General features: G+C 34.4%; 14 protein-coding genes across 14 annotated transcripts; 7 read left to right on the forward strand and 7 right to left on the reverse strand.

Moving 5' to 3' along the window:
• Window positions 1-5: 5 nt before the first annotated feature.
• Window positions 6-821, reverse strand: SHB17 (sedoheptulose-bisphosphatase; the record flags this gene model as incomplete). Its single annotated transcript, XM_041550505.1, has 1 exon — window positions 6-821. One exon carries the CDS (start codon window positions 819-821, stop codon window positions 6-8), a length of 816 nt encoding a protein of 271 aa, XP_041406439.1.
• Window positions 822-1,850: 1,029 nt separating this feature from the next.
• Window positions 1,851-3,131, forward strand: UIP5 (Uip5p; the record flags this gene model as incomplete). Its single annotated transcript, XM_041550506.1, has 1 exon — window positions 1,851-3,131. The coding sequence occupies one exon, from the start codon at window positions 1,851-1,853 to the stop codon at window positions 3,129-3,131; it is 1,281 nt and encodes a 426-aa protein (XP_041406440.1).
• A 188-nt stretch (window positions 3,132-3,319) lies between these two features.
• Window positions 3,320-3,976, reverse strand: KABA2_04S09900 (uncharacterized protein; the record flags this gene model as incomplete). The annotated part of the gene is made up of 1 exon (XM_041550507.1): window positions 3,320-3,976. The coding sequence occupies one exon, from the start codon at window positions 3,974-3,976 to the stop codon at window positions 3,320-3,322; it is 657 nt and encodes a 218-aa protein (XP_041406441.1).
• A 417-nt stretch (window positions 3,977-4,393) lies between these two features.
• PLN1 (Pln1p) lies at window positions 4,394-5,350 on the reverse strand (the record flags this gene model as incomplete). Its single annotated transcript, XM_041550508.1, has 1 exon — window positions 4,394-5,350. The coding sequence occupies one exon, from the start codon at window positions 5,348-5,350 to the stop codon at window positions 4,394-4,396; it is 957 nt and encodes a 318-aa protein (XP_041406442.1).
• Window positions 5,351-5,873: 523 nt separating this feature from the next.
• NAP1 (histone chaperone NAP1) lies at window positions 5,874-7,163 on the reverse strand (the record flags this gene model as incomplete). Its single annotated transcript, XM_041550509.1, has 1 exon — window positions 5,874-7,163. One exon carries the CDS (start codon window positions 7,161-7,163, stop codon window positions 5,874-5,876), a length of 1,290 nt encoding a protein of 429 aa, XP_041406443.1.
• Window positions 7,164-7,490: 327 nt separating this feature from the next.
• FMP46 (putative redox protein) lies at window positions 7,491-7,868 on the reverse strand (the record flags this gene model as incomplete). Its single annotated transcript, XM_041550510.1, has 1 exon — window positions 7,491-7,868. One exon carries the CDS (start codon window positions 7,866-7,868, stop codon window positions 7,491-7,493), a length of 378 nt encoding a protein of 125 aa, XP_041406444.1.
• A 450-nt stretch (window positions 7,869-8,318) lies between these two features.
• HFL1 (Hfl1p) lies at window positions 8,319-9,590 on the forward strand (the record flags this gene model as incomplete). Its single annotated transcript, XM_041550511.1, has 1 exon — window positions 8,319-9,590. One exon carries the CDS (start codon window positions 8,319-8,321, stop codon window positions 9,588-9,590), a length of 1,272 nt encoding a protein of 423 aa, XP_041406445.1.
• Window positions 9,591-10,014: 424 nt separating this feature from the next.
• Window positions 10,015-10,950, reverse strand: MRS4 (Fe(2+) transporter; the record flags this gene model as incomplete). The annotated part of the gene is made up of 1 exon (XM_041550512.1): window positions 10,015-10,950. The coding sequence occupies one exon, from the start codon at window positions 10,948-10,950 to the stop codon at window positions 10,015-10,017; it is 936 nt and encodes a 311-aa protein (XP_041406446.1).
• A 1,004-nt stretch (window positions 10,951-11,954) lies between these two features.
• On the reverse strand, window positions 11,955-13,205 carry YSR3 (sphinganine kinase YSR3; the record flags this gene model as incomplete). Its single annotated transcript, XM_041550513.1, has 1 exon — window positions 11,955-13,205. The coding sequence occupies one exon, from the start codon at window positions 13,203-13,205 to the stop codon at window positions 11,955-11,957; it is 1,251 nt and encodes a 416-aa protein (XP_041406447.1).
• A 1,577-nt stretch (window positions 13,206-14,782) lies between these two features.
• Window positions 14,783-15,655, forward strand: RHO4 (Rho family GTPase RHO4; the record flags this gene model as incomplete). The annotated part of the gene is made up of 1 exon (XM_041550514.1): window positions 14,783-15,655. The coding sequence occupies one exon, from the start codon at window positions 14,783-14,785 to the stop codon at window positions 15,653-15,655; it is 873 nt and encodes a 290-aa protein (XP_041406448.1).
• A 376-nt stretch (window positions 15,656-16,031) lies between these two features.
• Window positions 16,032-17,813, forward strand: TRM2 (tRNA (uracil(54)-C(5))-methyltransferase; the record flags this gene model as incomplete). The annotated part of the gene is made up of 1 exon (XM_041550515.1): window positions 16,032-17,813. The coding sequence occupies one exon, from the start codon at window positions 16,032-16,034 to the stop codon at window positions 17,811-17,813; it is 1,782 nt and encodes a 593-aa protein (XP_041406449.1).
• A 484-nt stretch (window positions 17,814-18,297) lies between these two features.
• On the forward strand, window positions 18,298-19,274 carry RPS21A (40S ribosomal protein eS21; the record flags this gene model as incomplete). Its single annotated transcript, XM_041550516.1, has 2 exons — window positions 18,298-18,321; window positions 19,035-19,274. The coding sequence occupies 2 exons, from the start codon at window positions 18,298-18,300 to the stop codon at window positions 19,272-19,274; spliced, it is 264 nt and encodes an 87-aa protein (XP_041406450.1).
• A 1,466-nt stretch (window positions 19,275-20,740) lies between these two features.
• GLG1 (glycogenin glucosyltransferase GLG1) lies at window positions 20,741-22,663 on the forward strand (the record flags this gene model as incomplete). The annotated part of the gene is made up of 1 exon (XM_041550517.1): window positions 20,741-22,663. One exon carries the CDS (start codon window positions 20,741-20,743, stop codon window positions 22,661-22,663), a length of 1,923 nt encoding a protein of 640 aa, XP_041406451.1.
• Window positions 22,664-23,254: 591 nt separating this feature from the next.
• TIF1 (translation initiation factor eIF4A) lies at window positions 23,255-24,442 on the forward strand (the record flags this gene model as incomplete). The annotated part of the gene is made up of 1 exon (XM_041550518.1): window positions 23,255-24,442. One exon carries the CDS (start codon window positions 23,255-23,257, stop codon window positions 24,440-24,442), a length of 1,188 nt encoding a protein of 395 aa, XP_041406452.1.
• Window positions 24,443-24,444: the final 2 nt, after the last annotated feature.

Raw genomic sequence — 24,444 nt, forward strand, 5'->3', positions numbered from 1 at the left:
TCCGTTTATTTTTGAACTTCTTCATGTTGAGATTGTTCTTCCGGTGGTGGAACAAATGCACCAGCTAATGCTAAAGCAGGTTCATCAATACTATTATGAGCATAAGACAACACACCAATACCACCAGCATCTAATAAGAAGAATGGATTGTCGTTCAAATATCTATAGGTCTCCAATTGAACATATGGAACAGTGTCATCCTTATAAGAACTTGGATTAACTCTTTCCCATTCATCATTACATTTTTGTTCTACAGATAATTTTCTAAACCACAAAGCAGCAAAATAACGCAAAACATGACCATGAGCAAATACCATAATATCGGAACATTTCTTCTTATCTTGAGAGGCCTTATGTAAGTTTTGAATTCTAGCAATGGCCCTCGATAATCTTAAACCAACTTGTTTGGTATTTTCACCGTTCTCACAACCATCTCTCCAGATATTCCATGGAACGGTCTTATCTAGACCTCTAGATTTTCTTAGGGCAACGATTTCGTGAGTTAAAAGACCTTCGTAGTCACCGTATTCCCATTCTCTTAGATCTTCATCAACCACAATACGAATGTTAGCTCTTTGCTCAGCTGTCAATGTCTCTAATACCAAATCGATGGTTTGTCTAGCACGTAATCTTGGAGAAGTAAAGATATAAGTAACGTGTTCAGGATTAACAAATGAGTTATCGCGGAAGATGGATCTACCGGTTCTTTGCATCTGTTTGACACCAAAGTCAGTCAATGGTAAGTCAGTTAAACCGGTGTACTGACCACTTTTAGACCATTCAGTCTGGCCATGTCTAACAATAATACACCTTTGAGTCATCTCTATTGATGTTTTTTTGAACAAAATTACAACGATATATCAATTAATATATTATATAGCCGTTGATCTTACTGTAAAGTTAAGATGGTTATTGAAACTGTTCGAGGTATATTATGTTGTCAATTCTTCTGTTTATATAATAATATGTTTTTCTTTTTTTTCTTTTTTCTCTCCTCTGCCTCAATTCGAATCTTTTCCCGTGCCTTTTTGCTTTAACTCCGCTCAATCACAACTTATTTTCTAATTTCCGAGGAACTTTTGTTACTGATAATATGCAGTGAACAAGGAGATAACCGTTGTAGAATACGTAGACATTTTCCTTTAATTGATAGCGATTCGGCTATCCCCCCCTTGACATGTCCTGTTATTCCTAAAAAATTACTGACGCATGTCTTACTTGTATGCCTGTAAGTGAAGTCCTCAATAAAACCATGGAAAACCTCCTCCAACCTGAACCCTTCCACAAGGAGATTGAAAGGGTTCTCCTAATTTACAAATTCAAGGTCAATCGACCATCTGCTACATATTCATTCATTTACTTCCCTCCGCCAAGCAATAAAGCAAGCAAGCAAGCAAGCAAGCAATCACTGTCTTGCCTCATCGCTTGCAACTGAAAAATAATTTCACCAACAAAACGAGAAAGGGCGGGGGTCCAAGAAGCGCGCCAAAAAAACACGTATAGCAACAACAACACAGCTAAAATAAAACAGTAAAAGCGCGATTCTCAGGATTTTTATATAGTATCACCGATTTGGTGAAATATTTAGTTTAAATTTGATCTTTACACGTAAATGACAAATCTTTTTATAGATAAACCCTTTATTTTTAAAGTATTCGATTAGAATTATGAAATAATATATCATAGAAAGTTCTATTTATTCAGACTCAATTATATATTTGTGATAAATTATTACAGATCGAAGAAAAACACGGAAGATTCATTAGAGAAGGATCGTGATCAAATTCTGACACACACACACACACACACACACATACATATATGGTGCAGCGTCACAATTTTTTTATATAATGGAATACAACGATGAACGACGCAATAAGTTTGGAATAGCGGTGATAATATCATTATTATTTTTCATATTTCATACGCATAATAACACAAATGAGTATAATGGTATACATATTCCTACACTTCGACAAAATTTAGGTAAGCCGAATTTTGCTAGATCTTATAATAGTCTAATAAGAGTACGTAATACTGATGTAACATTATCTGCACCATATCTGGATAAAATTAATAAGAATTGGCACGTTGGTGGTTCTACGATGATACGAAACAATGGATTCATACAATTGACGAGATCAGGTGAGACAAATCGTGCAGGTTCATTATTGTCTAATGGGGTCGGTGATAATAAAATTAATAATTATGAAACAGTTTATGATTTTAAATTACAGGATAGTCATGGAGATGGGATGGCATTTGTTATGACTTCGGAGAATGGATTTATTTGGAGAGATTTAACTTCATCCTACGCATTAAGACAATATATGACAAATACAAATGGGATTTTGCCGAATGATATCACTATGATGGGATTCCCCAAAAATTTACCAGGTCTAGCAATCATTTTACAAACAAATACAGTGACTGGTATACCTGAATGTGATATATATTTGAATTTAGACCCATCACAACATTCATATGATTTTGAAAGTTTTGGGAGAGATAGTAGTTCAATTAAATTAAATCAATATTCTATTCGATTAAATGAAAATATCTTGAATGGACAACGAACAAGATTAAGAATAATATATTTGGAAAGTATACGGTTTTTAAAGATTGATATATCATATACTCAAGGACGAAATTGGGAAGAACTATATATCAATCAGGATTTACCATGGGATTTACCAAAAAACCGTAGATCTGGTGAAAGATATATAGGTGTCTCGAGTCTTGCTAAACATAATAGTCAAAGTGTCTCTTTGTTTAGCATATGGACTAATGAATTCCATTGGTCAAATAATCGTGATGAGACAATGGAAATTGCAAATGATGAATTTAAGAAAGATGCATTAAATTTTATTCAAAGGGAATATGGAGTGGTAGTCACTACAAATACAAAAAACATTCAAAAACAAGTACCGACAAAACAACAATCACCTTGGTTTCAATCTTTTGGATGGATATGGTTGAAAATTATTGCAATAATCATCATTTTAATGATAATATATCTGATGTCGATTTACCTCAGAGTAATCACGAAACATGTTCATAAATTAAAGAAAAAACGATTACGTAGATTGCGTAAAAAAAATAACAAGGACGACATGTTACTACCGATTTAAAGTAGCATACATACTAATACATAGATAGAGAGTAAAAGAGGTAAAACGGTTTCCCTTCTTTTACAGATTCAACTTTTGGCATAGATAATATTTTATTTTATAAGAGAATATTCAATATTATATAGATATACATACATATATATGAAACGAACGAGCATATGATCGATAAGAAAAATATTTTTTTTTAATTATGATTTTATTGTAACAATACTATTAACTGTATGTGAACTATTGTGTCTTTGTAACGAAAAATGTTTGGAACTTGACGGTCTAGATGATATTATAGAAGGTGTAGCAGAAGTATGAGCCAAACTAGAGGATGCCCTTGCCCTATCCAGAATACTTGCTGGAGGAATTGCCATTGTACTAGAATTTGTTTCTACTGTACGAGCTGACATCACTGTAGGTCGTGTAGATTGCATAGAATGCATATCTGAAAACGTTGACGATTTAACTGAGGATGAACAAAATGAGAATAAAGGAGCCATACTTGCATTATCAGAATCCTCAGAATCTTCAGAGGCTAGTGATGTATCTGTTATCGTAGATATAGTATCATCATCCTGTTGTGCAGCACTTGTCCGTATCATCTTAGGCTTTTGTGGTTCTTGATCCCATTGCACTTTTGTCTGTTTAACTTTTTTGACAGTTGGAGCTACGTGTGTTGTGGATGTTTGTTGTTTTTGTTGTTGTTGTGAAAACTGCTGTGGTGATGATAGCGATGGTGGTGTCTCCCTTGCAGGTTGGATGATTCTCTTAACCCATTTAGATAACTTCTTTTTTCCTTTACTTGAAGTTGATGTATTCGATACACGTGGATTATTCCTTACTACAGCATCTGACATTTCTCAACTCACGTCTTATGTGAATATATCTATATATATTTATGGCTTCTTCTTTATTATTTTTGTTTTTGTTTCCTTACTTTTAAAGTATCTTTATATTTTTTTTTGTTATGTAAATAATCTATATTTATAAAGCGTATATATTTTTAAATACAAATTTAGATGTATATTTTTTAATAAGAGAATGAATGACAGCGATTAATAAGATGTGATGAGTAATTGTAAAAAGCAAAAAATGGATAAAATAAAATGTTTTTGAAAGACTGTATGCAAAATATAGGTCTCTTTAAAAAATTTAATGACTAGCTAAGGGTGGTGGTGTGTACATTGCAGAAAACGTACAACAAAAAAAAGCAAAAAAAAGATTGATCGAAACGATAGACTGTTCTTATAGATGTGTATCTTTCATTGTAAACATCAGTTTGTCTTTAGTTGATCAACTTCTTCTTTAGATGGAGATTGTACCAAGACATTAAATCTTTTTAAAGTGGTATTACCAATTTCTCTACCAGTAGAATACAAAGCCTTTGGAACGTTATTGTTTTGTTTATTCAAATGAGTCCCATAAGTCTCTGAGACAGATTTGTAAGCATTTTGAGTTGGCTCCAAGATCAGTTTATTAGCTTTTTCTTTTGTAGGTTGAATATAATCATTTTGTACCTTTGCATGTAGATCCTGAGTCAAAGACTTTGTAGTAGAGGATAATTCATCCAAATGAGGCAAATTACCACTTTCCACAGTATCAGAAGAGTTAGTTGCTGAAGTTTCAGAGACTCCCGAGGTGTTATTATTGCTGCTATTACTTGAATCACTCACAGAACCAAGGTTTAATGGCACTACGACTAATCTTTGTAATAATACATTGAAACAATTAGCAATGTAATCCAAAGTGAAATATAGACACCATACGCCTGGAACACCACCTTGTTTATCCCATGATTTCTTGAATGAACCGACACCTTCATCCAAGACCAAATAGTTTAACAAACCATCCAAAGCCATTGCTTTAGACAACAATTTGTTAAATAGTGTCTTGAAACTATGAGGGACATAGTTGGATTCAAACCCAGTGGAGATCACTCTGTTCACGGCGGATTGTGTAGAAGTAACTAGTAATGCCAACCAGGTTAGAATCACTTGAGGAACATACTTGTCTGCATAGACATACAGAGCATCGTATTTCTTCAAATGGTCGTATGTAGCAGATTCGTAGTGTAATGGTTGAATTACGGTAGAGGTTTGAGCATCTGTGCTGGTAGTAGTATCTTTCTTTTGAATATCGGTAGGCATACTAGTATATTCGTGTTGTTGTTGTTGTTGATGATGATGTGGCTTAGGTTTATTACTCTTAGAATGGTTTCTGCGGGCAGTCATATCAAATATAGGAAAGTAAATGAATAAAAATATATATATATATGTATGTATATATATATATTGTAAAATAAGAATAAATAAAAAGAGAGAAACAGAATAAGAAACTAAAATAGGCACACCTCCTCAAAAGACAAAACTTTCCAAAAAATAATTCCCATCAATTTAACTCGTCAACTTCTTATCTTCGCAACTTCTTATCCTCTTTATATAACAATGCAACACGGCCAATGGCAGCCACTTCACTTCATTTCACAGCATGAGAAGTCTGTCAGTCACCCAGTCACCTCTCCCAGCGACGAGGAAAGCAAGAAAAAAATTCTGCAGTCACAGAGAGCTTGCGGGGCTGCGCGGGCTTCTCTGGGAGCGACATGCTCATGGGATATGCAAGGGATGTTGCTGAGATGCTGACGGGAGAGCGTTATTGGGGCCTCCTCACTCCTCACGGTGGATGCGAGAAGGGGTTATACTTGGTGGATCAATGGATCAAGGATTAGGTTAAACAGTATTATACATTACATAGTTTTCAGGATTGCTTACACTCTGGTGCTTGCTCGGTACCTGCGAAGTCGTCCTGGTCGTCATTGTCACCTTCACCTTCACCTTCGCCATCGTCGTACTCTTCTTCATCCTCTTCTTCACCTTCATCGTATTCGTCTTGATCTTCGACAAACTCGAACTCTAAAGCTGCACCGGTGAACCAATCCACGGCACGAGGGATTAGTTTGTCCTTTAGCTGTTCACCAATGGAGTAATCCAAAGCCAAACGGGACTCTAATTCCTCATCAACATCCTCTTCATCTTCTTCATCCTCTTCTGCCTCGGTTTCTTCATTCTTTTCAGTTGGAGCCACCGGAGGTTCAAAGAAGTTGAAAAACGATTCTACGGGAGTCATTCTCTCAACTGTACGTACTTGTTTTGTAGCTTTATTACGTTGCTTACGTTGTTCAACATCAACAGTGACATTATGTGCATGGTCCTTCCATGTAATGGTCTCACCTTCAGCATGATCGTATACGAAATCACCACTGTAACCCAATTCACTTTGATAATAATATGTTTTGGTTAATGTCTTGTTTGTGAAGTATGGGTTTTCAGCATCATCAAACATAAATACCAATTTGAAACCAGGTTGGCCCTCAGAGATATATTCCATAGACACATCTGTCAAGTATTCTAATACTTCAGCATCACGATCTGTGATTGTTTCACTGACAATTGGTAAGTTCTCAAGAGCAGTTAACCAGAATGATGGAATACCTTCTATTTTCTCTTCATCTTCAGCGCCAGCCTCGCCTTCTTCTTCTTCTTCATCTTCTTCACCGGCAAGTTCACGACCTTTAGCAATTTCTTCTGAAGTTGGTTCGACAGAACCGCTGCTGATTGCGTGTCTACGTTCCATCAATGGACGGTATAATTTGTTATATTTATCTTCCAATTCAAACATCTCGACTTGGAAGTTTTTCTCCAAATCAAACAGTTCTGTTTGTAAAGAACTCAACGAATAAACACGATTCTTCACATCAATAGGCAATGATTCCACATATCCACTGTCTGCACCAATCAAATCGTCCAATTTATCCTGGATCGACGCCAAAAGTAATGGCTTTTGAGCTAGCAAAGCACTGGCTACTTGGGCAGCTTGACTGTTATCTTCTTCAGCAATAGTTTGAGGAATATTCTTGCTGGCGACAGGGTTCCCATTCTTCAGATAACTGTTGTTCAATACACTAGCTGGGGTGTTGTGAGGTGTAGGAGCATTGTCGATCTGCATCGACGACTTTGGTTTACCGTTAGCTCTAATAGGGTTCGACATTGCTTTTTGTAGTGGAGAGTTAATAGTGGAGGTTTCTCTTTTCTTGATTCTATTATTTTGTAATGAAGCGTACAATCAATCCTTCTTATCAAAAGGTACAAACAATCTGATGAAGCTGATGCAATCTTGTTCAACCTTCTTCTTCTTCTTCTCTTTGGAAAATTCTTTTCTTTCCAAAATAATTCTTTTCCGCGTTGAGGCAAACTTCGCCAATAATTAAAAATTTGGCTCTCTGTCACGTGGGGGAACAGCATTAAACGACATTTATGGTTCATTGAATAAGTTATAATAATATTTAGGAATATATATATGTATATATGTTTATGTCTATTTTAAATGAGATTCGATGGATCGTAGAGTATTACCCATCTTCTGTTTCTCCCAGTCTACCCATAGTGCGCCGTTGTTCCAGACACCAGCAGTGGCGGCATCAGCTAATGACTGTCCAAACGGTGGCTGAGGTGGTGCTGTTTTTAGTAGATTACCGAGTCCATTAACTTCATGACTCAATAGTTTTGAATCAGTTCTATACATATATTGAAGTTGGTCTCTTGTAGGAAATTGATCATGTACTTCAACATCGATTACTTTTCCATTTTGTTTATCACGTAAATAATTTAAGATGTTGGTAGCTGTACGATTACGACTCATATCACCACAGAAAAGGGTGATGATACGTGGTTGCGATTGTAATGAGCGAAACATCTGTGTTGTATTTTGTGTATTTGTTATATGCTTGTTAATTTCTATTACTGGTGGTAAGTGTATATACTTATATCTCTCTCTATATACATACCCCTTTAGTTATTCTTCCCGGCAGCTACTTTATATTTTGTCCCGAGAATACTCAACGTTAACACCATTAACCCCGGTACAAAACAAGAGTTAAAGGTACCATGACGTATCATTCAAAGAGATCAATACTAGAGGATAAATTAGTGTGACAGACAGTTTATTATTCGGTTTGAGAAGGAGTGGACGGTGTCCGTATTTTATGTTTGCTATGATTGATATCTTGTGCCCCCCGCGACGTTCTTTTCAATGGGGAAGATAAGTGATGAGCCATATTATTAATAAGAGAAACAAATAATTCAACTTGTTTAGGTTTAATGAAATGAAATAACATAGCAAAAAGTCGAAAGAGTATTTGCGTATATGTTGGTTAATGAAATGAGGTTACCCCTATGGTGGGAGTTACCTTGTTACTTGACTTGCATTCTAGCAATCATTATCTCCTTGTATGGAATATTTAGACAATTGATAAACTATAGACGTCCCGTTGAACAACGCTTAGTGGTAAGAATTTTGTTATTAGTACCTCTCTTTAGTATAACCTGTGGTGTTGCTATCAATTGGCCAAATGTTGCACAAGTTTATTTTGATCCTTTACGTGAGTTTTACGAGGCCTTTGTCATATATACTTTTTTTTCTTTATTGACAGTACTATTAGGAGGAGAAAGAAATATCATTATAAATCTCACTGTGGATCACTCACCTACTAAACATACGTTCAGTTGGTTAGGTTCGTTAGATCTTTCAGATCCGGGAGATTTTTTATCCTTGAAACGAGGTGTGTTACAATATGTTTGGTTTAAGCCATTCTATTGCTTCATGTTATTAATATGTGAAACAAAAAAATGGGATACAATTCAATTGTGGCTACTAGTGCTATATAACGTCTCGGTATCATGGTCACTTTACAATCTCGCAATGTTTTGGAAATGCCTTCATATAGAACTTTCACCATTTAATCCATGGTCGAAATTCTTATGTGTGAAATTAATTATTTTTGCATCATATTGGCAGGGCTTAATAATTCATACCTTGGGCGTTCTAGGAGTGTTTGGTGCAGATCCACATCTTAGAGGTTACCTGTACCAGAATGGAATCCTCTGTATTGAGATGTTAGCATTTGCCATGCTTCATCAACAAGCGTTTCCTTGGATACCATATTCACGTATGGAGATTCCCAGTGGTGCTAGAATGCAATTAATATATGCAATTAGAGATTGTTTTGGTGGTGGTGATCTCCTATGGGATTTTAAACACACATTATTAATTGGTAATACTTATTACAACTATAGAAATTTTGATACCCCTAAACAGAATATACTGAATCAAAGAAAAGGGATACGAAATACTATGAATAAACTTAACCAGGGCTATAGGTATAGCTCGCAGAATGAGAATACTTATTGGGTAAATTATGGTAGTATACCAACTAATCAACCTAATCGTTCAGTCCCTGTAATGACTCCAGAGATTAATGAAGAGGAATATGATACTAGTTTATGTGAGGTATCAAGACAAACACTTCACGATGACCCTAATTATCCTGTAATATGGGACCCAGAAGGTTATAGATACATTATAAATATTTCAAATCTTAAACAAGATATACAAAACCGTCATCCAGTTATTGTATAAACAACAAAACAAAACGAGACATAATATCTCATTATGTACTTATCAACACCTACGTTCATGTGTAGAATTGCTTCTTATGTGAAATAACAATAATGATAACATAAATATATAATATTTTTTATGAATTTACTATGTACAGCATGCTCATAATAATGAAATCTCCTATATACATATGTTAAATATATAGGCGATTATGCAAATGACAATATGTCTCTATTCATTTTCTGATGAATTCATTTACCTTAACAGACATTTTGATTATTATATCCGCAAGAATAATGACGGTTTTCTCCAAATCACAATTTAACAATATTCTAATGGTAATAATCTTAACAATGATGATTTTAGATTTCTATCACCTTGGAACGTACTTGGAAAATCTTCATTTTTGCTTGTTCAATTTATGAATGTGACCACAAAATGACTATTTAATTAAGAAATGCTTAGCACACTCATAAGCAGTCCAAGAGATTGCAGTAGCAGGCATGTTAGCAATGACTCTTGGTTTCAAACCTCTCCAAAACCCTTTCCAACCATAAGTTGAATACAAAGCAGCTGATGCCTTTCCAAACGTGTCTGCCGTCTTCATCACATTCAATTGTACACTCTTACTACCCTTCACTTGTAAGACAGTCTTTATACAATCCAAAGGAGTAGTGATTGCGGCACATGCAGCACCACTAATACCACCACATAAACAATGAATCAACGGGTTATAATTATTACCAGGATTGAAAAATTTGGTAGCAGATTCATATATCATAAAGTTGAATGCGGCAAATGGTATATTCATCGCTAAAGTAGTTGGATAGGAGACATAGAATGCCGATATCCCTTCTGCGCTATATATATTTTTAGTTAGGTTCCATACTGAGGAATTAGTATTCAATTGTATTCTTTGTTTGATGGTATCGAATGGATTCATCAATGCATCTGCAGCAATAGTTGCCAAAGCACCACTTGCAGCAGTCTTCAAAGGTTGATGTGTGTTGATATCCTTTGGATCGATCAAATGTGATTTGGAATATTCATAAGTTGCAAAATATACAGCGTGAGCCGGACCTGCGCCTAGAATCACAGACTGTACACCCTTCCATAATGCTAAAGAACCTTCTGTTGTGGAGATACGTGAGATTTGTCTCAATATATTATCTGATCCATTAGACAAAGTGGCAGATTGTATTCTTGTCTTAATCGCATCTATCGGATACAATACACTATGTTCCATAATACCAGCGAATGCACCCGCTAATAATTGATGGGATAATGGGGCATTTGACGGTAGTGCTTCATAGTCAACTTCTTCTTCTTCTCCTCCTGCCATGATAATATCTGGTCTACTTATTTCCTTAAGTGACATAATATTATTTTGTTTTGTATCTTAAAACTGCTAGTAATTAATATCAGTAGCTAATAACCAATTAAAAAAAAAAGAAGTTTAAATTGGTGAAATTTTATTCGATTATTTTATGTGCGAATATTTACAATATAATAGAATTAGAAATCTATAGGGGGAGACAGAGAAAGAGAAAAGCTAGATCTACATAACATCGAGAAATATAAAGACATAATAGAAGAACCATCTATCATCAAGTCATATACTTATATATATCTATATAAACCTACAAAGTCTAGTTCCTGTAAAAAACAATTTACATCTGAGTAAGCAATAAATTAACTATAAGAATAAGTCATTTAAAATTCGTTTTTCTTTGTCGGTCGCTAAGAAAATTCCGTAGCATGTATCGATCATCTTCATCATCGCTCTCTTCACCCTCACTATAAACATAGAACAGTAGCTTATTCAGTAGTATAGCCAGCGACTTGGTTCTTTCTCGTAATGTTCGCTTCTTAGTCCACAAGACACATTCCATTATCAGTCACCTATCCATTAAAACAAAACCTGCTCTTGAACAACATTGTTCCACCAGATACAACTCCGTTCCTTTACCATTTATCAAATTGCACCTTCTAAATAAAATCTCATTCTTAGCAATGATTTGCTGGCTGATAGTGCTCACCCTCTCCTCCCCATTCTGCTCGCCGCGGGAAAAGGGACCGGTTCCGCCAAATTGGCCAAACAAGAACGGTGCAAAGTGAGGGAGAACAAAATTCCATTCCGATCAGCATATCAGAAATGGGGTGTTTAACGACACAATATGCACACCCTCAAATGGATACACTAGAAGGAATATGAAAAAACGATCGAAAACATGTTAACGGTATTGCTATCAATGAATAAACATATGTATGTATGTATTGCATAAATAAATAATAATAAATATATATATATTTATATATACCTAGATGTATGTAACGCAAAAGAGTTGTTTTTCTTCTTCTTTTGAGAGGGGATAATATATATTATAATCCGATCAAAGTGAAAGCAAATGGACATGCCACAGTGACCGTGATGGGAATACCCATATATATGATGTATCTTGCTACAATGTCAATGTTAGCCTCACCTATATGTGCGACACATTCATTGTTCTCTTCTTTGAATTTCTTGGATTTGGTACGTAATGCAGATATTTCAGCTCTATCATCCTTTAGATGAATAACCTTAATTAAAGTATTATAGACTAATGGTTTTGAAATGACAGATTTCCATACTAGGACCATTGGCACTGCGACAAAAGGTCTCAAAAATACTTTATAACCATCTGTAGTCATATTACCACATTTCATTAATGGTGCGACATGTTGTAAAAACCAATCACCACATTCATAACCTGAGGCGACCCCTATAAATGCAACACTATCACCAAAACAAGGACATTCATCAATGGGTCTAACATGTTTGAATAGGATGAATAACCCCCACGAGAAACTAATTATTGGGAACCACCATAGGGCACCACTTTCAAAATCGATAAAATAATTTCTTAACGACATACGCACTGCATATGTAAATATACCACATAATGAACCCGTCACAACATCTAATAGACCATGCATACCACAGTACAATCTACCTAGAACTAAAGTAGCATAATAGAAAACTATCAATGATGCGAAACCACATTTAGCTAGCATTGATAAAGAAGAATTGGACTGGTAAAGGTGTACTAAGAAATATAATGATACAGCAGTAGCATTTGCTGAATGAGAACTTGGTGCACCATATTCTTCTGTAGTGTAGGGACTCAACGATACACGTTCCACCGGAGGTGATTGGGGACGAGGTAAACACCAATAATCCTTTAAGAACCCAGAAAGATAGATCGAATAACCTAGAATATACACCAGATCCCTAGTAGTTTCAAAATAACCAAACCATACAGGCATCGGTAAGAACAACACATAAAAAGTATGAGATCCTAATAATGCTGTATATAGGAAATATAAATCACGAAATTTAGTTGAATAATTATTTTGCCAACGTGATAAATATATTGATTGCTCATCTGTGAATTGCGTTAAATATTTTCTAATGGCAAATCTCATAGGAGACATTTTTGATTTGAAATGCTCATCCTCATGATTACCAGGGTCTAAAAGCAATGATTTACTTGCGGCTAATACATGAGAACCATGTGAACTTGAATGCAATGGTGTTGCTGACGAACCATCTTTCGTCATTGTAGATTCAACCGTCACACTTGCAACCATATCTTTAATAGCTTTAATTAAAAAACGTTCTGGAAATATGTAAATATGTATATCAATATTTAAGGTCAGATATCTTCAGTAAACTTGATGAAACACACTATAATATACTAAGCGTACAATGAAATATCCCATACATAAGATATATACGTCCATAGATATATAAAAATATATATATATATATATAAGTCAATACGTATTTACAGCAAAAGGTCCGAAGGTGCTAATTCATGAAACATTTTCGTATTCTCCTAATTGTTTGAAATGATGCGGTTGCACGAAATGTTTCTCGAGAAATGAAATTAGTATTATGAAGAGAAGATGATAACGGAATATCATAGGCACGATTAAAATTTTAAGAGATGAATGAATGAATTAATGAATAAATACAGAAAACTTCAGTAGCTACGCCTATTTTACCTTCCTTTTGCATAATCCAACATGAAATTTCACCCAAAAACCACATAGAAAATGAAAATTTTCAAAGGTAAAGAGAGAAGTAAAGAACGCTTTCTGTTTTACCCATTTTTCGCTCTTTCGTCGCAGTGTACATTTTTCGCGACTTTTTATTTATAATTAACAATCAATTATTCCATTGTTAATTCTCCTATTATTAAAAACCTCACGAAGTGTTAGATGTATATATAGTTGACTATCGACTTAAACAATATATTGTTTAATATTTGAAATTATTCGTAACTTAGAAGAAGGATGAAAATAAGGATTATCTCTGGGTGCATCTTCTGTTTTTGTAGATATTATATGATGAGAAGAATTAAGGGAATTTCCTCTTGGTCAACTGTAGCTGTTTCACAGAAAATACTACTTATTAAGGGCAGAGCGTATTGCTTGTCAGTGCAAGTACTTCTTCTTCTTCGTCTTGAGCTATATAAGTATATATATGCACCCCTTGCTTCTTAGATATTGCTTCTAGTGGGTGTCCAAACCAAAAAGAAATGGCCTTGGGTTTACTTTAAGATATATGCGAAAGATATCAAATGGTGAATAATTCATTAACTATTTATTGTACTTTAACCATGGAAAGAGAAACACGAAACGTAATCAAGATGCACTCGGAACGTGCATGATTGCAGCGGAACCGATAAATATTGACAAATATATATATATATAAATAGTATTAGTAGTAATACTATTTATTATAAGAGAGAGTCAGATGCTACCAAATATATTGTTAGATATTACATCATTTGTGACTTTATATAAGGTGATGCATGGCGATGTTTAAGTCGATTTATTAAATGTCCCCTCCATGGGAATCTCTCTCTGCCTCTACGTCTTATCCGCTGATTCGATGATTCACGTTACCGAGTTTTTTTTAATTTTTCAATATTTCAGAAAACGTTCCTCCGGTTTCTCTCTCTCTCTCTTTTATTATCCTTCATCAGTACTTATTCAACATGATATTTCTTTATTTCTTGAAATGATCAGACTTGATGATCATCTCTTTTTAACTGCTTCCAAGTATCTTCTTCTTTATACTTACTATATATATATAATTTCTACCTGTCAATAGGATTAAGTAACGAGGCATCGTCATCATTTATACAGAACCATTTTACATGCCATCTGTGTCAAGTTTACATAAAGTTGTATCATTAACATCAGCAGGTTCGGATTTACATCTACATCATGCATACAGTAGACAACTGTCACGAGTAGTAAGCTATGCACAGATGAAAGAAGCTAATGCAATCCCTGATGATAGCTTTAAATTATTGATAGTGGGAGACACGGGAATTGGTAAGACTCAATTATGGCATGCTTACGTAGATCATCATAAAACCAACCATGATAAAGAGGAAGATGAGGAGGAAAGCCACATTATTATGATCGATGATAAAGTATCAGGGAAATATATTCAATTGGCTTTATGGGATACCGTCGGTGGAGAAGTAGCAGATAGATTGAGACCATTGTCATATAGTAATGCTGATATTGTGATTTTGGCATACAATGTTAATGATCGAATTAGTTTTGAGAATATTAGGAAGAAATGGGCAAGAGAAGCAAAACATTTTGCTTCAAAGAGTCAAAAGTTATTATTGGGGACTCAAGCTGATTATAATAATAATAATTCTGCAAACACAAGAATTACTGAAGAAGAAGCAAATGAGATGGCTGAGAGAATAGGAGCATTTAGTCACTTGCAATGTTCAGTAAATGATAAAATTAATATTACAAAAATTATGGATGTGATATTGGATCAATTATTGCAAGATGGATATAATAGAGACACCTTAGGCGTTCCATTACCGACAGATATGTCAAAACTCTTAGAACAAAAATTAGAAAAATTGACAGCACAAGATCATAACGAAATCGATTCAAAGCTACATACGAATCAAACAAAATCCGTTCCAAAGAAGAAAAGACAAGGACATTCAAATATAAAGAAAAAAATTAAACAAAAGGATTCTTGTATTATCGCCTGAGCATAACTAAAACAACAACACACATTTTTGCATGTATGTAAATATATCTAACCTATATACATATGTACGAATTATTAATGAATAACGAACCAACATTGAAAGAAAACGATTCTGTTTAAATTAAACATACACTTTATTGTTACTGGTAATGCGCTTAGTACGTAATAGCCGCATAATATTCGCATCGCCGTCACTTCGCACGCCAATTGAAATTTTTCATCTGATGGGATCGATGATTAAACTTTGTTCGATTCGATAATCCTGAAACTGCAAACATCATCGAAACAATCAAGTATATAATTGCTATAAATTGTTAAGCGGTGAACATAAATATATATATTCAGCATATTGTATTTGTGCTTGAACATATCTGTTAATGAACAACTTGATCAAAAGTTCATTGTTTAGGTATATTAAACCATTAACCGTATTAGTGCCTCAACCCACGACCAGACGTTGCTTATCCATAATGTCAACCATTAATAATGACAATATAATTGCCACTACCCCAATAAACAAGAGAGTACAGGAAACAAATACTGTTACGAAAGTTAAAAAGCAAAAATTGAAAAAATACAAAGCTAAGAAGGCTGACCCAACCTCACCTTCTGGTGTTTTACAATTCGAAATCGATGACCTTTTGAAGACTCATAATTTAACAAGAGATGAGGTTTCAAATGATGTTTCCACTATATTGAACGATTTTTCGAAAGAGGATGAAAATTCCATTACAAAGAAATACCATCGTATTGTAAATGATGTTGAAATTTTAGTACTGACCTCTAGCGGTGATGGTCTTGCGCTAATAGACCATCCAGTTGATTCAACTAAGAAACAAATAGCTATTGTCCCATTTGGTTTGCCTGGTGATATTACAAATATCAGAGTCTTCAAGACTCACCCATATTATGTCGAAACAGATTTATTGGATGTAAACAAAAAATCACCTATCAGAAGAGATGATTTGATTAGGGATAAGTATTTCGGTAAAGCCTCTGGAAGTCAATTTGAATTCCTTACTTACGAAAAACAATTAGAAATTAAAATGAACACTATTTCTAATGCGTATAAATACTTTGCACCTCGTCTGGTTGAAGAATGTATATTACCAGCCACCGGTACTACAATTCCATCCCCACTCCCATATTACTATAGAACCAAAATTACTCCACATTTTGATATGCCAAGAAGAGCTAAAGTACTAGAGGAGAGACCTCCTTTAGGTTTTGGTCAAAAAGGTAGACCAACCTGGAGAAAGGAAACTTTAGAAGTTGGAGGTCATGCCTCCACACTAGATATTGACGAATGTGCATTAGCAACAGATATTCTAAATATAGGTCTAACTAATGAAAGAAGAAGGTTTGATAAGGAATTTAAAAACTATAAGAAAGGTGCTACTATTTTATTGAGAGAAAATACAATTGTTTTTGACGAAACAAAGACTATTAAAGAACAACTGGGAGAAGGGTCAAGAGATGAGAATGGTGAAGTTAGTTACGTTGAGGTAGAAGACAAGGAACGCGGCGTTAAGTTAATCAAGACATGTGTTACCAATCAAAAACAAATTGTTTCAGAGTATGTTGACGGTTATACATTTAACTTTACAGCTGGTGAATTTTTCCAAAATAACAATTCTATTTTGTCTACTGTCACCAAATATGTTAGAGAAAACTTACAAATTCCGAATTCGAAGATTGATGAACCAAATTACTTAGTAGATGCTTACTGTGGTTCTGGTCTATTCAGCGTATGTAGTTCGAAAGGTGTCGAAAAAGTCACAGGTGTCGAAATTTCCGCAGACAGTGTTTCATTTGCTGAAAAGAATGCAAAGCTTAATGGAATTGAAAATTGTGATTTTATTGTAGGTAAAGCTGAAAAATTGTTCGAATCCATTAGTACACCAAATGATAGAACATCTGTGATTTTAGATCCACCAAGAAAAGGTTGTGACGAAGTATTCATGAAACAATTAGCCGAATATTACCCCGCTAGAATTGTATATATTTCTTGTAATGTTCATTCTCAAGCTAGAGACATTGAATATTTTATTAAAGAGACAGAAAAGGGTAGTCATTACAAGATTGAGAGTTTGAGAGGGTTCGATTTCTTTCCTCAAACCCACCATGTAGAAAGTGTATGTGTTTTATCTAGAGTATGATAATCTAACATCTAACTGGATGAAAGGAATTATTAAATAAAATTGAATCATTAACAAACAGCATTGTATATCCTTTATTAATTATGATCACTCGTCATTTATATTTGAGACTCGTATTGATGTGACGATAAAACACCCAGACCTCCCTTAAACATCCAAACACCCATTATGTTTTCTGATATATTTTTACTTTATATCTGAAATTATTTTAATTTTCGAATTCAAAGAAAAAGAAACCTCGCGTGAAGATAACGCACATAATTTCTCGGTCTTGTGTAAAGATTTCCATGACGTATGCAATGATATTGGTTTGTCCAACACTTTATTCCTGAAAAATTATACGGAACTAACTTGGAGTAACCTTGATGCTATTACAAGAAATAGATTTATCTGCTATTACTTAAATATATGTAAATTTATTACTACTAATAATTCATTTAGAATACAAAAAGTTACAAAACCAACAGCAAATAAATATATCACAATGGAAAACGATAAAGGTCAACTAGTATGTTAAGATATAAGACGTGAGAAGAAAATAAATGGTTTAATTTGAAGACAATTTAAAAATGATAGGATGTCAGTGTTGATGTCTGAAAATGATTGTGTAATAAAGAAGAAGGTTTATAAGGAACCCAACAGGTTATTAGAATGTGTTATAAGTTGTTATTATTTTAGAGGAATTTACGACTGGGTTTTTTGAATATTTAAAAATGTATTGGGATTGTAATAGCTTTATGGAATTTGCTGAGACATTAGATAATATGATTTTGAAAGGGTATTAGATTAATATTCTTAGTATAGTATTGGAACACCATTATAGTTCTACCCACATATATGAGTAGGTTAATATGTATTCCTCTACGGTACATGAACCACGAATAATAGAGCTGCAATAAATAATCTATCAATTTCTTCATTTCACCATTTACCACTACCAAATTATTTTATAAAAACAAGTTTTACTAACGATTTTAAATTTATTATATTTAACGACTTTTTAAATGCAAAGAAAGAATGAATTCAAGAGTCAAAAGTTGCATAATATGATTACTATAAGAATTGCTTGTACTTGATAATGTAAAGGAGATAATCTTCCTATCAAATCAAACGAACGACCTAATAGTTTTCATGTATTGTACAAGTTCTGTTTTCTATATTTTTTGTTTTTGTTTCAATTTCATTGAAAGAGTTTTTGAACATATTACTTTTTAATTACAGGTTGAATTATACGTCCCAAGAAAGTGTTCTGCCACCAACAGAATCATCAAGGCTGACGACCACGCTTCTGTTCAAATCAACATTGCTAAGGTTGATGAAGAAGGTAGAGCTATTCCAGGTGAATTCATCACCTATGCTCTAGCCGGTACTGTCAGAGCCAGAGGTGAATCCGATGACTCTCTAAACAGACTAGCTCAACAAGACGGTCTACTAAAGAACGTCTGGTCTTACTCCCGTTAAGCTCTGATATAGCTGTATAGTACATATATAAATCTATCAATTTTTTAACAATTTATTAAGAAATAATTCAATACAAAACATATATCATTATTGATTTTACTTTGTTCTATTGGGACAACCTATCTTAGACAAATAGTTACATATATTTAGCTTGTTCATAATAAATATTTATATATGGATGTAAGTAATACGGGTTATCAATTACTATAACCGGGATAGGCCACATGTAATTGTTATTCTAGATTTAGAAGCATACGACACTTTCTAACTTAGTGTTTCTTACTAACTTTAACAAAATGAACATGCAAAATAATGTCTCTAAATTATTGCCCCACTAAGCGGACAACCCCTTCTTTGAAGTAACCCCCACTATCACTAGCCAAGTTGTTGTTGTTGTCATTCCAATCTGCAAAAGAGGCTTTTTACTCCGTATAAACTGTATTAATTACATATTCACTATTATTTGTACGGACTATTCTGTGGTAACTGCATATTCAACTGTTGCTCAAATTTTCATGCAACCTGCGTGAACCTTTTTAAAAAACCAGTTTCAGATACCAAGGAAAAACAATAAACAACAAGAGAAGTAGTAGGTTATATAATATTACAATACTACCTAGATTATTCTTGACTTGCCCCACTCTTTGTAATATTTTTACTATTACCTAGTTCCTTTAGTTTCCCCTTGCTCTTACCCTTTCTGTTCACTTCTTTAAGAGAACAACAGACAGAATGTCAAATTTTTGTTCCGAAAGCTTATGTAAAGACGTAGTGAAATACAACTGAAGTTTAGGATTCAATAAGAGAAGCAAATGGTTGTTTTACATCTTACGAAAACACCTGATTTGGGAATAAGGTTATTGATGGTAGTAGAAAGATCATTAGACCTATATAATGGTTCTTACGTCCTTTTATTTAAGTTTATATTACTTTGGTTTAAAGTTTTCTTTTAAGGAGGTCCTCTTATATAAATAATAAACCTGGTTTAATTTACCATATATATATGGAACTTGTTTCCTTATTTAATAAACTTATAAATTTGCCTTCTTGTTGATTCACTTTATTTTTAGTTGATAAGGTAAACTAACAATTACAGCATACATATATATCCGAGAACATTTATAGACAACCGAATAGTTTACAAATATTATTTTTGTATCTGTTTAACCCAATTACAACTCTTTTTAAGGATCATTGAAGTATACATTAACCCAAATCCTTATTCATATATATATAGATCCACTGGTTCTCATTCCATTCACTGTCCAATAGAAAGTGCATTGTTTATTTCTTTTCTTTTCTTTTCCTGCATTTGTCAGTTTTAGCGCCTTTCATTTCCACCCCTTGAAATATTAAACTACTACAACAACAATAAACATATAAGAAGAGTAGTAAATACCACATTCACAGCTGCAAATAGATAACAAATACGTACCTAGCTCCAAAAAAAATATATATATAACATTATGTCGAAAAGACTGGCAGTTGCTACATTGCTTTATTCCCTGGATTATTTGCCCGGTGTATTTACTTTAGGTCATCAAATTAATAAATTATTACGAGTCAGACCTGATTCTGGCAATATTGACACTTGTTTATTGGTGACAGAATCATTATATAATGATGAATTGACGGTAGACTCCAAAAATGCTTTGCACACTCTATATCGTAGAGTGATCTTAATCAATCCGTTGATGGAAAATGATATCATCATGGAAAGGAATAATGGGAACCTCGACATGTTAAAGAGACCTGAATTGGCATTCACATTAATCAAAATTAAACTTTGGAACCAAGTCATGTACGACCAGATTTTATACTTGGATGCAGATACTCTTCCGATGACTGGAGATTTGTTCAATTTGTTTGAACAGCATCAAGACCAAAGTTGTCTACAGGTAGCTGCTGCACCAGATATTGGATGGCCCGATATGTTTAATAGTGGTGTTATGTTATTGACCCCAAATGAAGAGTTATACCACCAATTGCATATTTATACAATTGACCATGTTTCAATCGATGGTGCAGACCAAGGTATACTAAACCAATTCTTTAATCAGAATTGTAGAGATCAAACTTCAAACGTTAATAGAGAATGGCAAGTTTTATCGTTTTTATATAACGTTACTACTCCAAACACTGGTTATCAATGTCCTCCTGCCATGAAATATTTTAATAAAGATATTAAATTGATTCATTTTATTGGTAATAATAAACCTTGGAGAATTAATCTACATGTTGATTCGGAGAACAGTAATTACGCCAAAGAATGGTATAATGTCTACGAGGAATATATATGCGATCGCATTTTAGATCAAGGTCTTGTGAATTTACGTATCAAAGAAGTGCAACCTTATCACGATGAAGTCGAACCTGAAGTCAATTATGACAATAACGATCAAGGGTGTTGTTATGATGAAGAGGAGCAACATCATGAAAATCAACAACCAGAACAACAACATCAGTCATTTGAAGAACAAAAGCATGAAGTAGAAATAAAAAATCAGGATGTTGAAGAGGATCATGCACCAGCTGAACCGGAAAAAATTGACTTACCATTACAGTTTAAGGATTGGTTAACCACATTTATTACGAAAGAAGATGAGCCAGTACGTATACGACAAGATGATAACAACGACTTTGTTAACGACGCATCAAACGATACCAGTACTCCCTCTAAAGAAATAAAAGAAGAACAACCAATAAGTCGCGAGCCTCGAGTTTATGAAAGACAATCTGAATACGTTGAACGTCAATTCACAGAAACAGGGTTCTTCAATAACTCCGAGCAGCAAGATCAAGAGTCAATTATTTCGGAAGACGAACAGTCCCCAGATCAACCAAAAGAGAAACAAACACAAGATTTTACTTCAAAAGAGTCTGTTTCTTCGCCACCACCAGAACCTGAATATGTACCAAACTATAAATTTGGTTGGGAAGATACAGGATATCAAAAAACTGTTCAAAGAATATTCCCTACTGATATTTTCGAGTATGAAGTCGGAGAGAAACAAAATGAAGAAGGTGAAATTGATGATATCGCCATTGATAGAGAAATACAGACGGCTAAACTAAGAAGAGTAATTGCAGAAAAGGAGGAAGCTGAAGAAGAGGAAGAGGAAGAAGACATACAGGAACGTTCTTTGATAAACGAAGAAAAGGAAGATGAGGAAGAAGAAGATGAAGAATTATCTGATTTAGAAGACAAAGAAGAAAAAAATGATAAATTTATGCATATAAAGGAAATATTATCCAACGGCTCTGATGATATTAAAAAGTATAGTTATCCACCAGCCAGCAGGCAATTCCCTGACGACAACACTCCGCTGATTCATCAGACAATTCCTGAGGAACCATCTGATTACAACGAGGACTATGGTGATGAGTGATGCATTAGCCATTTCGTCACACCTTCTAACACTATAAATAAACACTAAAACTCACACATATGCCAATTGTGTCTTGCACTTGTAACATAGCAAACATCCAAAAACACATCTACACATTTATATAACATTTATATAACATTTATAAAATTGCACTTTACCTTAATCAAATATTAGAAATAAAATTATCATGCAATTATCATTCCATTAAGTTCAAATGTGTATGATTGAAACCCTAACTGAATTTTGTTGATATAAAATTAGGTCTTTATTTTACGTTGCTGTTGATATCATTTTAGACGCAGATTGTTACCCTCCTTGTCAGTGAAAATTTTTTCACTTCAACTTCTTCTGCTGGTTACTGGAACCTTTTTTTGTTCGGTAGGGACGACGGAAAATGATGCGACCAAACAATTCTTACTTCACCTCCTTCATATGCTATCCCTCCTCTAATCGAAATTGTTGAAAACTTTTCACCATCTTTATACACATCATTTAAGTAATTAATATAAGAAATAGGACCTTTTAACTATCAAACCTCTTTTGTTATTAATTTTATCACCGAAATATCAATCCTAATCAACAACACAAAAAATGTCTGAAGGTATTACTGAAGTTGAAGAATCTCAAATTGAAACTAACTATGACAAGGTCGTCTACAAGTTCGATGACATGAACCTAGAATCCACTCTATTGAGAGGTGTCTACGGTTACGGTTTTGAAGAACCATCTGCCATTCAACAACGTGCCATTGTTCCAATTATTGAAGGTCACGATGTTCTAGCACAAGCTCAATCTGGTACTGGTAAGACCGGTACTTTCTCCATTGCTGCTTTGCAAAGAATTGACCCAACCATCAAGCACCCTCAAGCTTTGATGTTGGCTCCAACTAGAGAATTGGCCCTACAAATCCAAAAGGTTGTCATGGCTCTTTCTTTCCACATGGATATCAAAGTCCACGCCTGTATTGGTGGTACTTCCTTCGTTGAAGATGCTGAAGGTCTAAAGGACGCTCAAATCGTCGTTGGTACTCCAGGTAGAGTTTTCGACAACATCCAAAGACGTAGATTCAGAACTGACCACATCAAGATGTTCATTCTAGATGAAGCCGATGAAATGTTGTCCTCTGGTTTCAAGGAACAAATCTACCAAATTTTCACCCTTTTGCCACCAACTACTCAAGTTGTTCTATTGTCTGCTACCATGCCAAAGGATGTCCTAGAAGTCACCACTAAGTTCATGAGAGACCCAATCAGAATCTTGGTTAAGAAGGATGAATTAACTCTAGAAGGTATCAAACAATTCTACGTCAACGTCGAAGAAGAACAATTCAAGTACGATTGTTTGACTGATTTGTACGATTCCATCTCTGTTACTCAAGCTGTTATCTTCTGTAACACCAGACGTAAGGTTGAAGAATTGACTCAAAAGTTGACTGCTGACAACTTCACTGTCTCTGCTATCTACTCTGACTTACCACAACAAGAAAGAGACACCATTATGAAGGAATTCAGATCTGGTTCTTCCAGAATTTTGATCTCCACCGATTTGTTGGCTAGAGGTATCGATGTTCAACAAGTTTCTCTAGTTATCAACTACGATCTACCAACCAACAAGGAAAACTACATTCACAGAATCGGTAGAGGTGGTCGTTTCGGTAGAAAGGGTGTTGCTATCAACTTCGTCGTCAACGACGATGTTGGTGCTATGAGAGAAATTGAAAAGTTCTACTCTACCCAAATCCAAGAACTGCCAGGTGACATTGGTACCCTATTCGCTTAAGG

The sequence above is a fragment of the Maudiozyma barnettii genome (assembly GCF_903064755.1).
Source record: "Maudiozyma barnettii strain CLIB 1767 genome assembly, contig: KABA2_04, whole genome shotgun sequence".
Classification (NCBI taxonomy): Eukaryota; Fungi; Ascomycota; class Saccharomycetes; order Saccharomycetales; family Saccharomycetaceae; genus Maudiozyma; species Maudiozyma barnettii.